At 42.2% G+C, this 14,694-nt stretch overlaps 1 protein-coding gene across 10 annotated transcripts in view; it reads right to left on the bottom strand.

Moving 5' to 3' along the window:
* Window positions 1-14,694, bottom strand: part of LOC120822112 (unconventional myosin-XVIIIa) — a 55,778-nt gene that overhangs the window by 23,033 nt on the left and 18,051 nt on the right. For all 10 annotated transcript variants that reach the window (XM_078107419.1, XM_078107420.1, XM_078107418.1 and 7 more), the window contains 11 exons: window positions 13,067-13,237; window positions 12,183-12,273; window positions 11,590-11,782; window positions 9,408-9,494; window positions 7,251-7,389; window positions 6,529-6,688; window positions 6,263-6,449; window positions 5,484-5,709; window positions 5,258-5,367; window positions 4,098-4,163; window positions 2,519-2,647 (listed from right to left, as the gene is read on the bottom strand). In XM_078107419.1, coding sequence (XP_077963545.1) covers window positions 2,519-2,647; window positions 4,098-4,163; window positions 5,258-5,367; window positions 5,484-5,709; window positions 6,263-6,449; window positions 6,529-6,688; window positions 7,251-7,389; window positions 9,408-9,494; window positions 11,590-11,782; window positions 12,183-12,273; window positions 13,067-13,237 — 1,559 coding nt within the window. The remainder of the gene's footprint in view (window positions 1-2,518; window positions 2,648-4,097; window positions 4,164-5,257; window positions 5,368-5,483; window positions 5,710-6,262; window positions 6,450-6,528; window positions 6,689-7,250; window positions 7,390-9,407; window positions 9,495-11,589; window positions 11,783-12,182; window positions 12,274-13,066; window positions 13,238-14,694) is intronic.

Below are 14,694 nucleotides of genomic sequence, written 5' to 3'. Positions count from 1 at the left end.
GAGAGATAACAGGGTAACAGCAAAGGCGCAAGTGGATGCTATTATGTGATTATTGTACTGAAGACTGAACAGCAACACACTCTGTGAATCATGGAGAGAAGGGGAGATGAAAATCACTCCAAAGACCTGCTTATGTTCCATTAATCTGGTGACGACTAATTGAATCAGGAATAATATAAGCAGAATTAAATGTGGGTAATCATTGCAGGAAGAGAGGAAATACCACACATATATTACATATGTAATAAATCCAGTCATAGCAGTAGGTGAAAACCAGGAGAAAAGAAGAGGGAGTGAACAAGACAGAAAAAATGTCTTGACTCTTGCAGGTGCTAATGTAATAATGTCTAATAATTTAGACTTTTAGAGGGTTACAAATGATAAATCACCGTTATTGGAAAGACTGGAGTTTGATATTGGATGATCCAACTGTTCTAATGCCGGGAATACCTGCACCAAGCCGAGCATGAAATCAAATCATATTTGGCTGCGTGTTTAGAATATAGGTTCAGTTGTATGTGACGAGCAACTTTGAACCTCAATACTGAGCATTTTGACCATCACTATTAGCGTTTTTTGTAAGCAGAAGTGACACGAGTGGAAGTAGCTAAGTACTCACGGAAATACTTAATTATTAACCATTAACTTTCATGAACTGAAAACACACTGCAGAAGGGTTAAAGTTATAAGACTAAAACAACAATGTGGAAACGACATGTCAAGAAACAACCTTGAAACCGGAGACCATAAAAACAGGTTTTGGCCCTTATGAATTAGCTTTTACTTTTAGGAACAGGACTCTTTGTTTAGAAGCATGAGACACAGCTCAGGCTTACTGGCTGTTATTTACCAAAATGTCTTATCATTGATCTGTAATCTCCAGGTATCATTATTTCAACAACACTGTGGGAATGACTTAAAGGCTTGTTGCAAATCCGAAAACACTTTTTCCTGCTAATTTGCATCATGATCGCTGAATCTGTCTTATCTCTTTCTTGTTAAATCCATAAAAGAAACTCTTTCCAGATTTTATGCTAAGCTATCACAACCAACTGTCGGCAGTAGCTTGATGTTTACCATACAGACATGATAACATAACCATCTCAAAACTGTTCTGAAAGGTAACTGGACTCGAAATATATATGAGAAATATCTGTTTTTTATATGACCTGCTATGTTTACTTCTTGATTGCCCAGTTGGAGGGGCTGAGATTTAATTGAATTTAACCTTTGAGGGAAAAAAACGGATATGACAATGATAGCAATGTGTATAATCATCTGCACATTTTGAATAAGCCACTACACTAGATCCACGCGTCACCCTGACTTCATAGAATTTGCGGTTGAATTCATAATTGTATGTAACATTGAGTTGAAGAGCAATGATATTAGAATGTCTTGTGAACTTATCTCCAAGGATGCATTTGCGGGAAATAAAGGGCACATGGGGCCAAACAGAAAAAAACTGCCTTTTTGCTAATGACTTCTGTAATTGCACAGTTGCCTAGCAATTTTGAATGACTTCTCGCTGTTGATTTATTTCTCACTCTTGCAGATTATGGAGCAGCAGCACCATAATCTGCTTGATTGTGTGAATGTGAACTATGAACCTCATAAAGAAAAGACATTGGCCTTTCTTGGTTTCCCATTTTCAACCATCAATTACTCAAGACTCGACTTCTGGTAGAAACAGCAACAGCAACCACAAAAGAGAACTGGAAGTCCAGTCATATAGAAGGTTATATTGATTTACTTCACTGCAAAGATGACAATTTCATATGTTTACTGGCATCATATATAAGATATCTACTAACAGCATGTCATACTAGATGGAGAGCAGCGGTGTTGATTCTGTATCTGCTGGTTCATCACTAGCCAGCTGAAGCGGCATATTCACTTAAATAGTAATCCCACAGAGGGAGAAGCACTGTGGGGTGCCATACATCACAGGGGGACATGTATGAGGCCCAGAGAGATGGACCCATCACATGCTGACAGAGAGATGGAAGATGGGTGGACCAGATGGGTGGGTGAGTCAGCAGTATGTTTGATAAGGCTGCACTCAAGGGAAGCGGTTTGATAAAACGCAAGAGGAATGGGCTAGTCCCTTTCAAATATCCCCCTTGGAGCGCTGATTGGATGGATTACGGTAAGGTAAGGGGGAAAGGGTAACAGATTTAGAGAACACATATATAATTGGTGGAAGATTTACAGCAGAGCGGATTGGTTCTACCCAAAGAGCGGAGCAAATGTGCACTAAAATGAGCCGTCAACAAGGAGCTCTCAACTCCTTACGGAGTCCTAGGGAACAAGGCTTTGGGGCTCACATTCTCCACTGACTTTATTTTGAAAAAAGGGAGGATCAGCAAAATGGAGCTTGATTGATGGACACTTTTACACAAGTATCAAATTTACTTTCTGCCAGATAAACACATGATCAATAACTCAGTCTAAGGTCTATGTCTTCGGTGGTTTACTTGAAGACAAAGCTGTTCTTCTCATGTGACGTCTTTCCTACCTTCCTCTTCTTGAAGGCTTGCCGTGCCAGGTGGCCCCTGCAGGCAGCTTGGAACAAGGTGAAATTACGCCTGGTCTTCTCATCCCTCTGCTCCTCCAGCTTCGCCAAGGTACCGGCTCTGAAGAACAGCTTGAACAAAACACATAAAACCAAATTAACTTATTAGTGATGGATGGCATTAGTGAGAGATTATGCAATACCTATTTTAGCCAGGGGGAAATTAGATTAACAGGCAACACTTCAGAGCAAAATATAAACAATTTTGTTTAAAGTAAATAAGTGCACTGAAGCAGTTAATCAATAAGAGGCAGTGTAATCCACGGGACAAGTGAGTCTATCTAAGTGGGAAAGCTGTGATTAAGTTATTATCTTTGACAATCAGCCTTGTCGGTTTCTAATTTAGGCCAAAGGTGAAACACAGCTAAACATCCGATATAAAGCAGATCGCGCCATGGCCTGTCTATACCTCAGAAGGATAATGCACTGTCAATGCATTCCAAACACGACGGCAGCGAGCATTTCAAACAGATGGCTGACGGACTGCCTCCCCCCGAGCTCTCTCTGCACTGGTCCCAAGGCTTTACAAATGGCCAAATCCATATGTGATTGTTAAAAAGACAAAGCTGAAAATGCTAGAGCAGCTTCAGGTGGGGAATCTGCAAATCGCTAGGGAGGAATGATGCATTCAATGACATCAGTGAAAATTACTTTTCAAATTGCTTGGTGGGGGCCTGAGCAGAAGCTATTTATCATCATCAGGCGAACGCAGTACTTTGTAAAAATGTCTTTGGCTGTGCTGTTTTTCGACACGTGGCCATCTCTAATGGCTGTCGAAAGCTGTGATTCCGCTGCCGTAAGATTACATGGGGGCCGGCGTAATTGGCATGTAAGTGAGTCAGGTTGCTGGGATGCCACTGGAATGCCTCGCGGATGGCCAACTGTGCTTGTCTACGGCTGAGCCCATTTCACACTCCAAAGTGTGGCTTCATGCAAAGGTGCCTCTGAACCGTTCTCGAGTTGTGCGTTTTAAAAAGGATCCCTGTGCAGAGAACATATCTGGAAGCACAAGTGTTCCCCTGTTTTCTACAGTATTGTTCCCTTTTGATTTCCTTCTTGGCTGATTGCCTCTTTCCAGCTGATAGGATTAGACCTCAGTGTGCCAGACAGTGTTTACTGTGATTACTTTTACAACGGTCGTGGGGAAAAACAAAGAGGGCCATCAGTTGTGAGAATTTGCTCTAATGACTTGATATAAAGAGAGTATTGTGGTCAGGCAGGGTAGAGAAATTTCTCTTGCGTTGCCACTGGCTACGCGACTGGAAAGTAGGAAAGGCTTGGCAACCTTCCACCAAAAAAAAAAAGAAAAAGGATGGAAAAACCGCCCTGAGGAGGGAGAGGTGTAATGAAAGACACACTCTCCCTAGACAGTAAGTGTCTTTTTAAGTAAAAAAATAAGGATAAAGAGAGCCCTGCACTGCAGCTGTGTGTGTGTACAGAGCTTTAAGAGCCACGATTCACGGTTTATTCCATCGTTTGAAAGAGGTTTAATTGTTGCGGTTGATGTGGCGGCGTGACTTACCCTACTGAGACCCATGTGGTAGCTGCTCTTCTCCAAATCCAAGGACTCCAGGAGCTCCTCCACAGCCTGGGTGAAGACACACATGTACACACACACACACACACACACACACACACACACACACACACTCTTTCAACTGCTGCATCCAGTGGGAACGTCTACTCACACCGCAACACTTCACTAGTCCACAGCTCCCCTAGGTTGCCATGCTGAGCTAATGGTACAGTACAGTACAGTCCTCCCCCCCACCAGTCTTCCATCACGTCCATTCGAGGTTGGATTTTTTGTTTTTGCAAGGAATTCAGTAGGCGCAGGAAAAATGTGTCACCTAACAACCTCCCAACTACAAAGCAATTGCAACTGGTCCCCCTCAGATCCACCTGCTCCGAGCATATTTCTCACAACAACCTCTGTGGTCTCAGCCTTTATCGCAGCTACGGACACACATAGAGTTACACCATCAGTCAGCCTGGAGTCTCCCCCTGTCCATCTACATGCCTCTATACTGTAGGTGTATTGTTGTCTCAGCCGCCTCTTTCTACTTGAGCCTCCAGCCTGAAAGACCACATCTAGATTACAACAGGAGAGATCGGCCCCGAGCACTGAGGGGGCTTTTGTTTGCTGCGTTTCCACAGAAACTCAAAACAGGGACATGGAGGAAAAACAGCTTTTCTCTCCCTTAACCCCCTTCTTTCCCACTCTCTCATTTTTTTTTCTTTTTCGAAAAACAAACTTTTGTATGGGTTTCCAGTGCACTTCAAGCAGGGCCTCTCTCACAGAGGCACTGTGCTCATTATTCATACTTTTGTTATTTTCAACAGAAAAGATGTAAAGCACAATGTCCAAAAAGCAGAGAAAAAACCTTCCTAGTTTCCAATGCCCTGATCACAAACATCTTCTTGGATGGTATTTTGTAGTTTTCAGCGCACTTTCTAAATATTAAGCCACAGACCTGCCTCTTTAACAAGAGTCCTCCTGATACGGTTAAGATGATAAGATAATTCTAAAGGCACTGATGAATGAGGGTTTATTTATCTGCGAGTTGACTGCTGACAAATCAGGGGGAGATGTAATGCAGCTGCCTCCTCGTGACATTAATCTTCACTCCGCTTGGCCACTGGCGGTGCGACATCTTTCCCTTCCTTCGTTGATTGACTCACTCTCTTCTCGTCTTTCACAATGTAATTCCTCCCATGCTTCTTGGTGAGGTGCGGTGCCAGCACGTCGAAGCGCCGTCGAAACTCCGAGAACACCATGTGATCGGGGTAACCTGTAGAGGCCGGCATGAAATAACAACATTAGATTCTGGACAGAAAAAAAAGAAAGGAGAGGTGTATAATTCTATTTATGGGATTCTGTAGCATGGGAGGTAGGCAGCAATCTCACCTTGCCTGTAGATCCGCAGAGCATCCAGCAGCTTGGAGCCGCGCAGCTGGGCACGGAGCAAGGCTACATCGAGCTGCATTAAGCCGGGATCTCCAGTCTCCCCTTGAGCCTCACATTCCCCTCCTTTGAACAGGGATCCACTCAGAGCCTTGAGGGCATCTGCCTTTGGCAATATACAGTGAACAAAGTGAATCCTGGACCTCCGCACCATGTCAAGGAGGGCATCCTGAAAAATAAAGAATTACATCAATTAACAACTTTGTTTTTCCAATGGTCACATGAAGGTTAAATCTTATCTCTTTATTTTACCTAATGATATTGTCATCGCAATTTGTAGAGCCTGACTAAGTGTATGCTAAGAAGAACTAGGTTTTAAGTATCAAAACGACATCTCAGATTTATAGTGCAGTCTGTAAATACAATCCATGGCTGTTCTCCTAGCACACTAACACCTGCCCTAATATCATTTTTAAATTTGTCTCCGGGTGCAGCCCAAACATTGGCTTTTATCCCATCCATTTCATTTAAAGCTGCGTAGGGCAATTTGTGTCGGCAATGGTGTCCAAAGGACACTCTGATACAACGATGAGCCTTGATTTACTCATCACATCAAGCTGTCAAGTTCCCACCACAAACAGGATTAATGAAAAGAGATGCCGACTGGGATGTTACGCCTAAGCGTCCTTGGCACTACAAACACGTGACGCCTTGGGACTTGACTGTGGACAAACGCGTAAAAAAACAAAGTCTGACTGATTATTTCCATCCTCTCCTCTTACCACTTGCAGCTTTATCTGGATGCACAAGGACTTCTTCTTCATGGCAGCCACACCTGTGGTGAAGGTCTTCCTCATGCTGGTGGCCCGTCGCAAGGATAGCTGGGAAACGCCTTCGAGGCCCGCGATGGAGCCGGACAGCACGGTGGCTCCAGCAGCGCGGCCCATGAACAACGAGCTGATGATCTTCCTGCAAGGGGGTACACTACTTTTAGCGGTTGGTCTAAAACTCCCTTACCTCCACCTCCTCATGCATGTGTGGCGATTACTTCTGGGAGTCCTGCAGCAGGTTTGTAGCGTTGCTGGACGCAGGATTCTGCCTGGCGTAGTTCAGCCACCCGCACACATTGTACTCCACCCAGTCAGTCCCGTGACTGTGGCCCAGCAGGAAATGACGATGCTTTTCACTCTTCAAGAGGAAAGTGTGACCTGATGGGAATGCAGGAGGCAGTGTAAGATTCTCTGGCTCGTGGTACATAAACGCAGAGTGAAGAGTTGTCTCCTTTAGGAAAATGGAAAAGTTCTCTTCTCAACGGAGTTGTTCACGTGGGAGGCAATCAAAAAGATACGGGTGATAAACAAGAGACCCTCAAATCTCGCTGGGAAGTCCAAAACAAAACTTTTCCAGCGTTGTTTGGATTTTCCATTAGTGATAGAATAAGGTGATAGAGTCTTTACTGTAGGACTGCGCAGGACAAAATGCATGGTGAAATATCTTGATCTGAAATAAAATCATCAAACAGTTGGCGAAAAATGTGAAAGTCGAAAAATGATTCTGTGCTCACATATGATCACAAATTGCACATAAAATGTCCTGCCAAAACAAACAGATCAAAATTGAAATCAAGCATGCTTATTTGGACCCCGTCATTTGGTTTGGCAACAACATTAATATTAATGTGGCGCTAATTAGACTGGGATCAAATATTCACTTTTTATTCTTTTATTCTTTCTGTACACCAAAGGGTGTTGTATCAGCTTCAATCCTTGCCTTTGCTCTCCCCCTCAGCAGGTCCGTAGTAGCTAAAGAGACGTTCCAACAGGGTTTCCTCTGACCCCCCGGGCTGCAGCGCCTCCTCCTCCATCAGCCACAGCAGGCCCCGGGCATCATCAGTACGCACCGGCCGCACCTGTCGAATGAACACGTTCACGCCACAAAGATTCACATTTGCAAAAGGTCATCCGTGAAATCATAGCGGGGATGCAAAATGTTCCATTTTAACTTCGGAAACAATGGCACAGGAGTCAAAAAACACCAGGCCAAAAAAAAGATCTCTGTGCTTCACTGTGAAAGATAACTTTCCATTTCGCAGTATCAAGCTGGATGGAAACACATGGAATTAAATCTGGGACAATGTCAACCCAAACCAAGCTAGGTGATAGATTACACTGACCAATAGGAAGATAATTCACAGAAAATTTGAAAGGAGACCGTGAACTTCTGATCTAGCCCTCTCACTCCACCAGCTTCCCGCGTACAGGTGACAGATAGATTTTTGTACGCTGGAGAGAGGGTACAACAGCTGTATGTACACTTAGAGGGAAAAATTCTTTAAGCCCAGGACAGTGGACATTGTAGAGGAAGTATACTCAATGGAAAAAATTGACATTTTCTCCAAGGATCAAAGCAGGAACCCGTGAGCAACGCTGGGGAAAATGGACTGTATACAAGGGGAAAAGATAAGTGATCTCATCCGTTGACCTGAAAATAGTGGATACAAAATTATAAAGAGCGATAGCCGACCCGCTATTAATTTACATAATTTCTTTTACATTATATCTTTATTTTTTTGACATTTACAATGTTTTGTTGCACTTTTTGTTCAGTGAACAAAATCGTATAATAAAAAGTTAAAAGAAAAATGTTTTAAAGTTACACTGTATGTTTGAGCCAACAGTATGAGCCGATTGTGACAGGCGTATCAACACAACTAGCTTCCCAAATTAAAGCTTCAAAAATAATTTGTGGTCTCTGCACCCTCCAGCAGTTATAATGACATAATCAATTTAGCTTTTCCTTACAAATGAAATGAAAAAAAAAAGAGCTCATGAATACAAAGAAGGGGGCGGGCAGGAGGAGAATTAAAAAGTAATACAATTAGTATTACAATTAGTGTGAGCACAGAGAAAGATATAAAACCCACTCTAGAACTGATGATAATGGAATAAGCGCTTAGGAAAGGTTTGTGTGCATATGAAATAATTAACTATGTGGGACCTTATTGGACAGTGCAAGTTTACTTTGAAATCTAAATGCACTCTGTGTTTGTTTTCTTTTTTTGCCACTGTTGTTCTGTAGATGAAAATGACCTCCAGGGATATTGATCCTCACGCTGAGGCAGCCAGCGCGGTTGGCATGGCTGACGCTTGAATTCAGCCGGGGAGCTGGGGCAACCAAACTCACAAAAACCCAAAACTGTTTTTAGCAGCTATCAGGAAGTTACACTGGAAACATCCTTATCAGCAGCGCACACTGTGCTGACTTCAAATGCAACACGGAGTATCAGTTCGGACGGAGACATATGACAACTACGAGGCAATGAAGTGAGCATTAGGGCTGTTTGAGATAACGGACATCTGAGCAAGTACAGCACAAAAAAAAAGATATATGACAGATTAGAGGAAAGAAAAATCCAACTCTCTTCTCATTCTGAGCAGCAGATATTTAAAGTTAACTTCAAAAATGACTTGGATGTGGGTTTCTTCAACTTTGGTTTTGATTGAGATGCATTGCGGTTTGATTCTCTGATGACATTCCCATTAGACTGCAGACCCTAACGCACTCAAGGCAAACACATTGGAATCCCACCAAAGTGATCTATGACTCTAAACTCTCGCCATTTCTGTTTCCATGAGTTGTATCACAGGCTGCAGAGGCCAAACATTGATTTTTTTCCCTAATGTTACTGCCATAACCTTTCTGTCCTGCTTCTACCCTCACATTTGAGCCTCTGCCAAGCACCTTTCATTATTCCAAAACTGTGTATGCTAAAATATGGTATTTATTGTTGAATAACAAAAGATTCAGATTGACATTTTCACATAGTTATCTGAATCCTTTTTCAAGGTCTCCATATTTATGCATGATAATATCCAGAAACTCGAGCCAGAGATGAAGACAACTGACAAATGAAGACATTGAACTTACCAGCGCTTGGCTTGAGGTCTGGTCTACGACGGCCACCGACGAGGAGGTGCTGGGTTCTGTGTCATCTAAAGCAAGCTCGATGTTCTCCTGAAGGCAGATTGACAGACCCTTTAATGATTTGTGAGGATTCAAAATCAAAGAAACAGGAGATAGAAATAGTGTTACTTTTTTTTGGAGCGTTCATATTAAAGAAAAAGATCTCCTTAGATGTAATGAATTTCAAAAGTCACTCAGGTATTGACAAAGATTTCATCATGGTGGTTCATTTTGAGGCGTGTACTGACATAGAAAAGCTGGTTTAATCGAGCGCGCTGCAACATTCATGAAATAGTAATGGGGAAGATGAGGAATGAGACTGTTGGATGCAATGTTTTTCCGAGCATCCCCTTTTTAACGCTAAGACCTCGTCCAGAAGCACAGGAAACGCCACAGCTCACATTCCTCTTTTGGTCGTAGTTCCTGTCCCAAGACGAATCCATGGTGTTGAGGTACCCAGAAACTCAGGATTTTGTATGGTGTAACGTTGCTGATGGTAAAGCGCAATGCTTATCCCATGACTGAGAATGGAAACTGGTAATCCCATACGATTAATCAATAAATTGATGAACTCTAATAAGAATTTTCTATTAATCATTTTTATATATTGTTTCAGAAAAATGACCAGTATTTGCTGTGATTTGTATGATAGAAACTAGTAAATTGAACCCCTTCGCTTGTGGAAAATAATAATTGCCATTTATAGTTTCTATTTTCTGATATTTTATAGACCAAACATTTAAGTTTAATAATTGTCGGATCATTTGATCTATAAGAACAAATTATCTTTTTTTGAAGCCTGGCCCCAGGGCCTGGACGTTCTCAAAATTAGACAATGGAAGCCAGTGCTGTCATGCAACTAATTTAAATTCTCAATTCCACTTCATTGTGTTGGGGCGGCTGGACCCATGCCCCTCATGAATGTGCAGACATCCATAATAATTCTCAATATATTTATGGATATTAAAGTGGAATAAAACAATGGCCTAGTAGATATTAAAAAAAAATCTAGTATAATAACAAGAACATTTGACATTTACTAAGCCTGCTTTTCTATAGGTAAATAGAAACCCTAAAAGATTTCATTACTGTAACAGATTTAAATTTCGGGGGAAATAAATACAGTAAATTACCTTTACCGGAGCAAAGCGGGCATAAGGCAGCTCGCAGTGACAAAGTGCTGGCGGCTCCAGGAATATGGGGGAAATTTGGCAATACTAATAGTGTGGCTGCGACATATATTAATGTTCCACTGTATGTGTAGTATTTTAAATGTTTGTTCTCTGCTGCGTAAACTCAATATGCAGAGGATATAAAAAATAAAAGGTCCAGGCAGTTGCAGCTCAACAGCATTTAAAATATAAAGAAAATTCCAAGCATGTGCCTGTTGTGGGCCTCACAGTTTAACCTGCATGCCCCTGCTGTTGTTACGGAGTTAAATTAGTTTTACTTTTCAATGACAATTTCACAGCTTCTTTTATATTAAAGTTGCACTGACGAGAGAATTACACTACACACAAATTTATGCAATACCGCATTTCGCTCCAATTCTCCTTCTCCCAGGCGGAGCGCGTGGGTGGGAAAGTGGGTGGGAAATCCCAGGATCCTTGCTTACTGTATCAAAAGTAACATGATTAAGATCAGCTGAGTTTTGATTCAAAAAATGGATATTAAATTTTGTGACAGCTGTAATGGATGGATATATATTTACGCAAGCGAAGAAAGAAAATAAATCTCTTTATCTTCTAATTTCTTTAGAAATTACAGCAGGTCTGTTATACTATTATTATTATATTGGTCCACTGCCGCAGACGACTAATAGGACAAAAGAATTGTAAAGCCCGCGCTGTGCAGCTGGGTTTGTCTCCCAAAGGCAGTTGTGAGTGACTTTCCTTTGATCTTGGCAGAAGAGTTGAAGACTGGCATCGCTAATGAGAATGTCTAACACATGAGCTACGCTGGCTTGTCACTGCTTGTGGCAGGTGGGAGGGATCTGACGTGCGAACGCATACGCTATTGGAGTTGACTTATCTGAGAGAAAGCCGCAGACAAGCGAAGAGAGAGAAAGACAGAGGTGAGAGGACGAAAGAGACAGCTATCGCGAGGCTGGGTTTTTGTTGTGTGTGCACACTTCTCAAGTCCTTACATCTTTGTATCTCTCCAACTCCTGAACAAAGGTGCGCTGATAGAAGAGGGAATGCAGCCGTTCTTGGGTGTAGTTGTGGCAGAGGTCCTCAAAGGTTGCGCCGCACTCGCGCTTTGCCAGCCTGGGGTTTTGAAAGCCCGGCGTGTCCACAATGAGCAGGGAGCACAGGGAGTGCTGGCTGGATTTCAAAGCCCTGAAGCACACATGGCAAACACACGCTGAGATGCTTGAGACCACATTTTATTGATTGCGTTTGCTGCATACAACCCCTGGCTCTGACCTTAACGCTCTCCAGCACGTTAACTTTAACCCTCACCAAACATAATCCTAGTTCTATTCGAAAAGCTAAATCCAAGGCCGTAAGTCAAAATAGCCTTTTATACAATCAAAGTATCCATAAAAGCTGTTAAAAACCAACATCGTCTATTCAGGCATTGCTTAAACCCGCCCCAAAACTGCATTTGTGCAAGTTTTTATTCCAGATGCTAAGATTTTGTAAAGATGTCACAAGGTGTATGTAGACGGTGCTGCAAAAAACATGCCAATTTCAATTTGACAAAGCTTCGGGAGAGTGCGAGATCAGAAATACTAACCGGTTTATTAAAGAGATGATGGTTGTGAAGAGTTCCGAGTAAAGCCCCGACGCCATGGCCTCTAAACACTCCATGGCGGAGGCCTTGGATCCTTTAATGAGAGGCAGCCAGAACAAGAGCGGATCAGAAATTGCACACGAGAACATTTCCACTGGGTGAATTGGAGGAAGAAAGAACAATAACAACCTCAAATATTTGTTGATAAAATAACTGCATATTATGCCAGAGGGCAGGTACAAAGTATCCAGATTGGATCTGCAATAGTCTCTGTAAAGCAGTGGCTTTTAGGACTCAGGTGTTTCCAAAATGTTCAGATAAACTGTTTCATTCTCACGTTTGTGCCTGGCGGCAGTAGCCACCTGTTAAACTCCTCCTAATTTCTCCCAGTATCCCTCAAAATAGGGCATTCATGCTGCCCGAGGGATATTTTTGTGGGCACAGACACTTCGACAAGTTCATGTGCAAAGGGATGTGCAGGGAAGGTGAAGCGGAGGTCAGTTCTGTCCATCCCTTCCGTGACAGACTTTTAAGTGTATCCTGGTGCCCTTCAAAGCGCGTTGCAGTCTTGACGGAAAACGTGTGAAAAATCAATGCGAGGCAATTATGATTTCAAGGACAATGAACGAGGAGCAGATCCAAAATTGCTTGTCCCGACACAGTGTGTGTACTTATCTGTCAATAGGCATTGTAAAGCTGTGGTATTCATTACTAAGATAAGCTCTACTTTCTCCGGAGCATGCAATTTCCCTCCAGTGATGAGCAGAGGCGTATGCGTTTCCGTGTGTGTGGAAACAGTGGGACAAAAGACAAAGAGTGGGGGGAGGTGTGGTGTGAGGAACGAAGAGGAAATAGTCTGTTGGTAAACGCTGTGGCCTGTGGAGTACCTGCATCTGCTGTGCCATTTTCGTCCGGAGCCTGGCGGATGGAGCTGGCTCTGGGCAGGGTGCCCTTGGCCTGGTGCTTGAAGATGGAGGAGGAGAGTTCCTCCAGGGTGCAGCCCAGCAGGTAGGCAGCCTTCTGGGCCCACTCGTGACGTGCAAATTGTTTCCTGCCAGCTGAGACACGCGGAAGAAAACCTCCATTAGACCTTCGGCCAACTACCCCGGGCAGACGACTAGCCGGGTAGCTTTGTGACGAGCCTGTTTTCGGTCAAGCTGACACTGCCACAGCTGGTGAGAAAATGCACTAAAAAGCATGTTCAAGTGCAAGTGGCCTAAACAAAATTTTCTCTTAAAAAATAATGGAGCCGTCTCCACTTAAAAACTACTGTTTCATACTCAAAAAGAAGTCTATGTTAAGCTGTGCTAAGTTAAAGTAATAAATGCCCTTATTATTTACTGAGAATGAAAGCAAAAGTTAGAATTAGCAGACATGATTAATGTATTTGCATAAAGTACTCTGTTAGGAAACACAAGTGTTCTCTTTTAATCTAGCGGCTGAGTGATGGAAACATGCAGATACGAGTGCAAACTTCATTTTTAATCCACCATGAAGTGGTATCTTCTAAGACTTTTGAGAGGAACTGGGGAATTTCATGCAGAGAGCAGGGGGCTCTATCTAATTCATCAAAGCACACAGCAGCCCCATTTACTTTTCATGATAAGCGGGACAAGTACATTCATTTGAATATTTCCTTTGACAGACATTTGCCAACATAGTAAAAAAAAAAATCAGGTTTAAAATTCGGTAAACATCAAAAACATGAAATTAGGTTTGTCAATATTTTTGAAAAATTTTGAGTTTATAACTTTTAAAGATTAAAAAAAAAAATTATAATGTTTGCCCTTTAAAGTACCCAGACTCACATTGTGATTCACTACATATAATTGTTTATAGAAGGAGATGCAAGTTCACTTCAGGTAGTCCCTTTAATTAGTTCTGGTGGATCAGAGACCAGTGCTGCCCTCTTGTGTTACACCATGAAGCTGCATCAAATATTTATAACAGTCCATAATGTTTGTATCTATCACAAAGAAAGAACAGGTGTCAAAAAACGTTTGTTTAATGGAATATATTGGTACTAGAGTACCTTAATGAATAGATTCAATATTCCGTTAGACAGGGAGAACTTTTATCCAATCATGTCTTTTTTCTACATGAGAACCCCTGTGGGTTTAACCGGATACAGCAGTTTTAGTCCATAAATCTCCCAGTCGTTTCCAGATTAGATGTTGTTAAGTTTCTGTATTATGGGCCGATAATAATTGCAAAAGATTTGAAAAGTGTTCCTGCATGGTGTTGTGGGGCCATCATGAAGATTGGCAGCTTGCTGCAGGGAATCAGTAAAAATAATTTGGCAATTACATTGCAGACAGAGGGTGAGGAGCGAACATGTCAAAGAAACAAAATACATGGTCGCTTTTACAATATATTCCTTTTGAATTGTAAACCATTCTAGTATGCTGCTTCAAAATCACAGAAAGTCATTAAGTTAATAGATGTGCATTATAATAACATTTACATTGCAAATACAGTGAAATAGCAACCTTTCAACAGCCCACTGTAACTGATC

The sequence above is a fragment of the Gasterosteus aculeatus genome, chromosome 7, assembly GCF_964276395.1.
Source record: "Gasterosteus aculeatus chromosome 7, fGasAcu3.hap1.1, whole genome shotgun sequence".
Lineage (NCBI taxonomy): Eukaryota > Metazoa > Chordata > Actinopteri > Perciformes > Gasterosteidae > Gasterosteus > Gasterosteus aculeatus.
The sequence above is the reverse complement of the archived record's forward strand: the minus strand, read 5'-3'. Positions and strand labels throughout refer to the sequence as shown.